General features: G+C 36.9%; 1 protein-coding gene across 2 annotated transcripts; it reads left to right on the plus strand.

The window, feature by feature from the left end:
• The first annotated feature begins 2,917 nt into the window (after window positions 1-2,917).
• Window positions 2,918-8,695, plus strand: nudt17 (nudix (nucleoside diphosphate linked moiety X)-type motif 17). 2 transcript variants are annotated; one of them, XM_031839483.1, is made up of 9 exons: window positions 2,918-2,961; window positions 3,671-3,822; window positions 3,935-4,042; window positions 6,080-6,263; window positions 6,396-6,421; window positions 6,499-6,591; window positions 7,215-7,313; window positions 7,418-7,551; window positions 8,163-8,695. In XM_031839483.1, the coding sequence occupies exons 2-9, from the start codon at window positions 3,748-3,750 to the stop codon at window positions 8,356-8,358; spliced, it is 915 nt and encodes a 304-aa protein (XP_031695343.1). In that variant the 5' UTR covers window positions 2,918-2,961; window positions 3,671-3,747; the 3' UTR covers window positions 8,359-8,695. The 2 variants fall into 2 exon arrangements, with proteins under 2 accessions (XP_031695343.1, XP_031695342.1); XM_031839482.1 differs by having other exon boundaries at window positions 2,928-3,822.
• Window positions 8,696-9,075: the final 380 nt, after the last annotated feature.

Consider the following 9,075-nt stretch of genomic DNA (forward strand, 5'->3'; position numbering starts at 1 on the left):
ATGTATAAATATTCATATTTATGTATAAATAATCATGTATACATATTTATAAATGAATATGTATACATAAATATGAATACACAAATATTCATATTTATACATGCATATGAATATTTATGTATACATATTTAAATATGTATATTTTTATACATAAATATGAATATTTATATTTTTGTGGAGGTGATGAGAGTTAATTATCTTTAACATTTTAAACATCATATATTTTCTCTCCAACGGTTTAAAAGTGAGAAATAATCAAACGGACTCATTTCACCAGATGTTACTTTAAAGTGTATTAAAACCTTTAACCAGTTTAATCCTCTAGAGTCTACAACATAAAGTGTTTGTTACACACTGGATGTGTCGAGTTTGAGAGACACTATCCAGGTGCATTGTGGGACATGTAGGCTCCAGCGTATCTCAGATTTAGAGGATGTTCATCGAGGTGACGCTGAGCCGCTTTCTGTTTGACCTCTGCTTGACCTCCAGATGAAGGTCGGTGCAGCGTCGGAGGTCGGCAGCGACGTCGCTCTGCTGGGCAGCGAATGAGAGGAGACCTCTGAGTACACCGAGTACTACTACTACATGTACTGCAGTAATACAGCAGAGTACTTTCATTCTGTGCCTGTCATTATAATCTGCTTTTAATTCTGTTTTCATGTGACAGGTATCAATAATGTGTGAGCGCGTTAACGTTCAACAACGTGAATAAAGAAACACACGTTTGAATGTTTGAATATTAATAAGTGATTATGAGGCGACAGGTTTCTGAAAACTGTTCCGTCTGTTTTTACATGTATTCAATAAATTGAAGATTTATGTTCACGTTGTTTGTTCTCATTGAAGATCGATAATTACATAAATATTTCGTAGATTCAAGAGGAACAGGATTATGAAATACAGACGACTCCACCCAAAGTTATGATTTTAGAATGAACACATTTGTGAGTTTTCCTCGTGAATACGCCCTTTAATCTCAGACATTCAGCAGTAAAAGTTCTCAGATATTTGTTCTGAATATGAAGCCTCTTTGTTTAGTGTTTCCTTCAGCAGCCTGACGCTGCGTCCTAGCTGCTGATCTATATCAGTATTAATACATAGAAGGCTTTATTTAACGCTGTCATGGTGCTGAGCTCAAACATTCTGCTTTCATTGGGACAGATTATAGATTTATTAAAGGACTTCAACTTCTAACGTTAGAACCAAAGGTCAAAATGGAATTCTGTTAACACAGAAAGAAATATTGAAAAATTAAAAAAATCGATGCACACGAGCTAAAAATGTAAATGTCTCATTCATATATAATATATATATCATATAATATATATATCATATAATAATATTCACTATAATATAAAACACACACACATGTATATATAATGATGTATTTATAACTATATATCATTCCTCAGCAGGTGCTTCATGTCTCTCACTCCCTGGCCAAATCCCAGTGTCCCCCCTAAACCCTCAAATTACAAGGGAATTACCCACAAATCATTGCAATGTGACGTTAAACACGGGGTAACCAGTGGACGCATGGAGACGTAAACAAAAGGTAAACAAAGAGGACGGCTCACGTGTGTTCAGCCTGTCATTAAATGTACTCAGAAACATTAAGGGTTAAAGATGGAACAACAAATAAACATGAAATCAGAAGATATTTATTTATTTATTCATCAAATGTTTGATTTCGTCATTGAAGCTGTTTTGACAAAACGAGTAAATAGATGATATGACGTTACCTCTCATCTAGTGAGGAAAGAGCCTGAAGACGTTCACATCAGGGAGTACAAAGTATACAATAAATACACACATTATACATCATATTTATTGTTGTTTTCATGGTAACATTCATATTCACACCATCTCAAGCCCTCACAGTCTCTCACACTCACCCACTCACCAGGTGACGTCAGTGAGTCCTTGAGGGTTTAGGGGGGACATTGGGATTTGGCCATACTCTCAAACTGGTCTTGGGGTAGGATCGCGAGGATTGCTTCCGGCTTCAACTTCCGGTTCTAGTGAGGGTCGCTTCCGGACTGATGAGATTTTGTTCAACATGTAAACAGTGAAGACGGATCACAGATTAAACTCAAGCTTTATATTTGATTCGTTTTCTGATTCAACATCTGGTTTAAATAAATGTTCATTGTAGTCTGAACAACAAAAGGACCACAAACAACTTTCTTCATTTATTAGAAAGAGTTGTGTTTTCATGATCTGATGTTTCCCTCAATAACTTTTATTATGGATACAATTTGAGCTGAATGTATTTGAGGACGCTGATTGGCTAAATTGTATGTGACACATTTATATCTTTAATCAGCAATTGGCTAAACTGCTTCATAGACCCGCCTCTTCTGGGCAGTTTCTCCATCGCCCCAGAGCTGCTGAGATGTGCACACGCGGAGAGGACGTGCAGGAAAAGCATATATTTACCGCAGATATCATATTTTACACATATTACTGGGTGATTCCATAGTTCAAAAACACAAATATTGACAATTTGTATAGTTTATTGTTATTATTATTAATTTTATTTTATTTGTTGCGGCTCAAGGTGGGGCGGCGCCCTAGCGCCTCTATTGACCAGCCGCCACTGACTACTACTACTACCACTACTACAACTACTACTACTACCACTACTACTACCACTATACTACTACTACTACCACTACTACTACTACTACTACCACTATACTACTACTACTACTACCACTATACTACTACTACTACTACTACCACTACTACTACTACTACCACTACTGCTACTACTACTACCACTACTACTACTACTACTACCACTATACTACCACTACCACTACTACCACTCTTCTCACTGAAGTAAATTATCTGAGTCCTTTTTGCTCGGCTCCATTGTTCCCGCACGGCTTTTATTTTGAACTTCCTAACCGGATGTAGTTTAAATGAGCTAAAGGACGTTAGCTGGTGTCTTATCGAGTATGTTTCTACTCCTGCTGTGTTTCTGACGTGTTTTGTGTTCTGTTTCAATGGAAACACGGACATTATAATCTGTGGAGGTTAAAGTAGAAAGCTCTTCTGTTCGGAGGGTTTTATTCTCGCTGAATGAACCTTTTAACGGAGTTTAACGTTAGCTAAAGTTAGCTGTTGATGTTCGTGGACAGTTAGCAGGCTAGCTAGCTAGTGTGTTAGCAACATGCTAACTGCTGCTATAAGAAGTAACATTAAGCATCATTAAGATGTCACGTGAGCTTATTAAATTATTTTATTAACACAAAATATTTAACATATATTTAACTGTTTGTATGAAATCCAATTTTAAGTCAATAAATAAATATGCCCAATGTAATATGGCTTTGAAAATAATGCTGAAATAAATAAATGAGGCAATAAAATATGTAAATAAATGTCAAAATAAATATCTAATTAATTCAATATCGTTCAATAAATAAATAGGATTTGAATTAAGGTTTTTTCAAAGGACTACTAATATTTATTTCCGGGGACTTTTATTTAATAATTATACATTTATTTATTTATTTGTTTGTTTCAGGATTTATTTCATAGACATTTGTATTCATTTTATTTATTTATTTTATTTTGACTTTGCATTCCATAGTTTTGACCCTCAAAGCCTCCATGTTGTATTTTATGATTAACGTTGGGTAACACTTGTCTGCTGTGGGAGGAGACCCACACATCAGCTGCTGATCGGTGTGATCAGAGGGAAGCTCACCTGTCCTCCAGGTGAGGAGAGGAGGCAGCATGGACAAAGTGAGGAGGATCCTGGTCCACGTCTGTAAGGACCAGGCTGCTCCTCAGAGAGCTCAGTTTGTTCAGGTCAGTTCACACAAATCACCTTCTCACCTTTAAGGTCCTCTGCTTTAACTAGCAAACAGCACACAAACATGTATTCTTCTTCTTCTCCTCCTCCTTCTTCTTCTGTGGTCAGAGTGTGACGGGTCACTTCAGTGACGGTGGAGACGATGAGGTGGAGGTGATCTGCTCTCTGGAGAGGAGACAGTTTGTCCTCCAGAGAGGACGAGGGACACCTCTGAAGGTCAGACACTAAATATTGTATTCATATTATATTTATATTATATTCATATTATATTTATATTATATTCATATTATATTTATATTATATTCATATTATATTCATATTATATTTATATTCATATTATATTTATATTATATTCATATTATATTTATATTCATATTATATTTATATTATATTTATATTCATATTATGTTCATATTATATTTATATTCATATTATATTTATATTATATTTATATTATATTTATATTCATATTATGTTCATATTATATTTATATTCATATTATATTTATATTATATTTATATTCATATTATGTTCATATTATATTTATATTCATATTATATTCATATTATATTCATATTATATTTATATTATATTCATATATTTATATTATATTCATATTATATTCATATTATATTTATATTCATATTATATTTATATTATGTTTATATTATATTCATATTATATTTATATTATATTTATATTCATATTATATTTATATTATAATCATATTATATTTATATTATATTCATATTATATTTATATTTTGTTTATATTATATTTATATTATATTCATATTATATTTATATTATAATTATATTCATATTATATTTATATTATAATTATATTCATATTATATTTATATTATATTTATATTCATATTATATTTATATTATAATCATATTATATTTATATTATATTCATATTATATTTATATTTTGTTTATATTATATTTATATTATATTCATATTATATTCATATTATATTTATATTATAATTATATTCATATTATATTTATATTATAATCATATTTATATTATATTTATATTAGTGCTGGGCAATGATTACAATTTTTAATCGCGATTAATCGCATGGATTTTTTGCGATTAATCGCGATTTATCGCATTGTTATTGCAAAGTTCAACAATGAATTCAAAAGTAGTGTATTGTGCACTTTTATTTTGAAAGTGCTGCTCTATGAACTAAAGGTGAATAACATTGTGTGTAAACACTTTAAACACATCAGGTTGTTGTTAGCAGCAGTGTTCTCTTCACACAGCAGCAGTTCTATCTCTTCACTATCTGTGCTCAGTGTGTGACTGTGTGTGAAACGTTCCACTGCTGTGCAACAGGAACAACATGTTCCACACGTTTCAGCAAAAATGTCTGTCTTCATGACAGTCAGAGCATGTGATGCAGCTCTACTCTTCATCAATATAATGCTGTAACTCAGAGGTGATGATGGTGACCCAGTGATTAAAGAATAAAGACACTTTACCCACAATTTAATATAATAATGCGTTAACTTGCCCAGCACTAATTTATATTATATTTATATTCATATTATATTACATTTATATTATATTTATATTCATATTATATTTATATTATATTTATATTCATATTATATTACATTTATATTGTATTTATATTCATATTATATTCATATTATATTTATATTATATTTATATTCATATTATATTCATATTATATTTATATTCATATTATATTTATATTCATATTATAATTATATTATAATCATATCATATTTATATTATATTCATATTATTCATTATCCGAACCGCTTATCCTGTTCAGGGTCGCAGGGCGCTGGAGCCGATCCCAGCTGACATTGGGCGAAGGCAGGGTACACCCTGGACAGGTCGCCAGTTCATCGCAGGGCACATATAGAGACAGACAAACATTCACACTCACATTCACACCTAAGGGCAATTTCGAGTCTCCAAATAACCTGAGCTCATATTATATTTATATTAAATTTATGTTATAATTATATTCATATTATATTTATATTATATTCATATTATATTTGTATTATATTTATATTATAATTATATTCATTTTATATTTATATTATATTCATATTATATTTATATTATATTTATATTATATTTAACTCCGTGTTTAACGGTATTATTGTACATTAAGAATTAATTTTTTTGTACACATGATGACCCTCCATCTTTATTAATTCCCCCCCATCTCAGTAACTCCTGTTGTCCTCTTGTCTCCTAGAGGCCCGCCTTCTGTCCCATCAAACACCTGTCAGTCACGGAGGCAGCTGCGATACCATTGAGCGTTCAGCAGCGCGGAGTAGACGTGGGCGTGGCCATCATCCTGCAGACAGCCAATCAGAGAGTGCTGTTGACACGGCGGGCGAAGGAGCTTCGTATATTTCCCAACGTCTGGGTTCCTCCAGGTCTGACTAATGCCTATTAAAGGGCCTGTTGCATTGTGGGAAACGTAGGATGTAGTGTTTTTGGATTAACTGTCAGTATATCTGGATCTGTGCTGCTCACATTTCTTTTTCAACCTTCATGTTTCTTTCCAGGCGGCCATGTTGAGCCCGATGAGACGGTAAATCTTTTTCTGTTTCTTCTTCTCTTGAATAAAAAGTCTCTTTCCCACCAGAATTATTGTGTTATTGTGTGTAGCTGCTGGAGGCCGGCCTCAGGGAGCTGAAGGAGGAGACTGGACTGAAGCTGGAACCAGAAGGAGCTTCTCCTAAAGTACTGGGGCTGTGGGAGGTGAGACACACACAGACACACACACAGACACACACACAGACACACACAGAAACACACACACAGACACAGACACACACACACACACACAGAAACACACACACAGACACACACACACACAGACACACACAGACACACACACACACAGACACACACACAGACACACACAGAAACACACACACAGACACACACACACACACACACACACAGACACACACACACACACACACACACACACAGACACACACACACACAGACACACACACAGACACACACAGAAACACACACACAGAAACACACACACAGACACACACACACACACACACACACACAGACACACACACACACAGACACACACACACACACACACAGACAGACAGACAGGAAGGGTGAGACAAAGACATGAAGTATTCAGATCCTTCACTGTATAAATACAGTGAAGGATCTCCTCTCCTCCTTTCCTCCTCCTCTCCTCTCCTCTCCTCTCCTCCTCTCCTACTACATGAGATGTAGTTCAGTAACAAGTAGAGCAGCTTTAATAAATGTGTTCCTGGTGACTAAACCCTGTCTGTCCTCTTGTCCTCCTCTCCTCTTGTCCTCTTGTCCTCCTCCTCTCCTCCTCTCAGTCAGTCTTTCCTCCCATGTTGTCCAGAGGTCTTCCTCAGAGACATCACATCGTGGTCTACATGCTGCTTCTCTCTCCTCTCTCTCACCTGCAGCATCAGGTACGTCTGTGACATCACTGTGACATCACTGTGTCCTCCAGTACACTGTGACATCATCAGAACTGTCTTCACTGGGTTTTTTTCCTCCTCTGGTTGTCTTGCAGGCGTCTCTGAGGCCGTTTCCTGCTGAGGTCAGTGCCTGTCTGTGGGCCGACAGCCAGCTGGTCAGAGCCGTCGTGTCCTCTGTGGACGGAGAGGACGGAGAGGTTCCACTGGACCACCTGCAGACCACCGTCAGGTATCACATCTGTAGAGGAGGACTCTACTTCTCTCTTGATTTATTACCTCAGTAAACATTCTAAACATGAGTTTATGGTCTCAATCTCTAGTTTCAAGTCTTCTTCAATACAGCATGATGTTCATTTAGTACATTATGGTCCATTTAGAGTCACACAGACCATAAAGCAGGGGATGCTTTAGGGCGGGGCTACACAGTGATTGACAGGTCGACACCAGAGACTTATAAGGCGTAAATAAGTATATTTTTATCAAGATACAGAATACAGATGAAGTCATACCTCCTCTCCTCCTCTCCTCCTCTTCTGCTCTCCTCCTCTCCTCCTCCTCTCCTCTCTTCTCCTCTCCTCCTCTCCTCCTCCTCTCCTCTCCTCTCCTCCTCTCCTCCTTTCCTCTTCTCCTCCTCCTCTCCTCCTCTCTTCCTTTCCTCCTCCTCTCCTCTTCTCCTCCTTTCCTCCTCCTCTCCTCCTCTCCTCCTCTCCTCTCCTCCTCTCCTCTCCTCTCCTCTCCTCCTCTCCTCTCCTCCTTTCCTCCTCCTCTCCTCCTTTCCTCCTCCTCTCCTCCTCCTCTCCTCCTCTCCTCCTCTCCTCCTCTCCTCCTCCTCTCCTCCAGTGTGTCTCAGGTGTCCTCAGAAGGAGCTCTGAGTGACTCCTCTCTGTCTGTGGAGGTGTTGGTCGGCCGGGAGCCGGTCATCGGCCCGGACGTGGAGCGGGTCAGCACCGGGACCAAGTTCGCCCTGGGGCTGTGGCTGAAGAGCCTGGAGACCTCTGACCTCCTCACCTCCTGTCCTCTGACCTCCGACCTCTGACCTCCCCACCTCCTCACCTCCTGTCCCCCTGTCCTCCTCACCTCCTGTCCCCCTGTCCTCCTCACCTCCTGTCCCCTGACGCCCTGCAGGCTTCAGGATGGACGCCTCTGCCTCTGTGAGTCTCTGATTGTTGTCTGTGTGAAGCAGCTGAGGCGTGTGGCCAGCAGGGGGCAGCGTGGACACTTTGAAGCTTCACTTGTTTTCATCAGAACCAGAGACTTCAAATCTCCTGAATGAAGAACTCACACATGGAGGCTTTTTATGGCTGAGTCATGGATCTGTAAATGTTTTTAAACTTTATGTTTCTCAAGCAAACAACAATAAATGAATGAATGAACTTTTTCTCCACCAGAACTTTATTCCTGATGGCTAGAAAGCAAGAAAATATAATAACAATATAATATCTATATAATATAATAACTATTATCAGCATCTAACCCTCTAAATGTTCTCACGTTAAATAACTCTGATCACCAGCTTTCAATATGCTCTGAACGAGGATTAACATGTTATTTATAAATATTATATAATATTATATAATATTATATAATATTATTGACGAAGACCAGGAGGAAGGAAACAATGACAGACGATCCATTTAGAACGTAAGTTTATGTTTTATCAGTTTATTGCTCTCATCGTGTTATTTAGAATATAACCCTCCGGTTCTTCAAAGCTTCACGTGTTAAAGCTGCATTCTCTCTAGTGTCCAGCAGG

The sequence above is a fragment of the Anarrhichthys ocellatus genome, unplaced genomic scaffold (assembly GCF_004355925.1).
Source record: "Anarrhichthys ocellatus isolate YVR2014 unplaced genomic scaffold, GSC_Weel_1.0 scaffold1649, whole genome shotgun sequence".
Classification (NCBI taxonomy): domain Eukaryota; kingdom Metazoa; phylum Chordata; class Actinopteri; order Perciformes; family Anarhichadidae; genus Anarrhichthys; species Anarrhichthys ocellatus.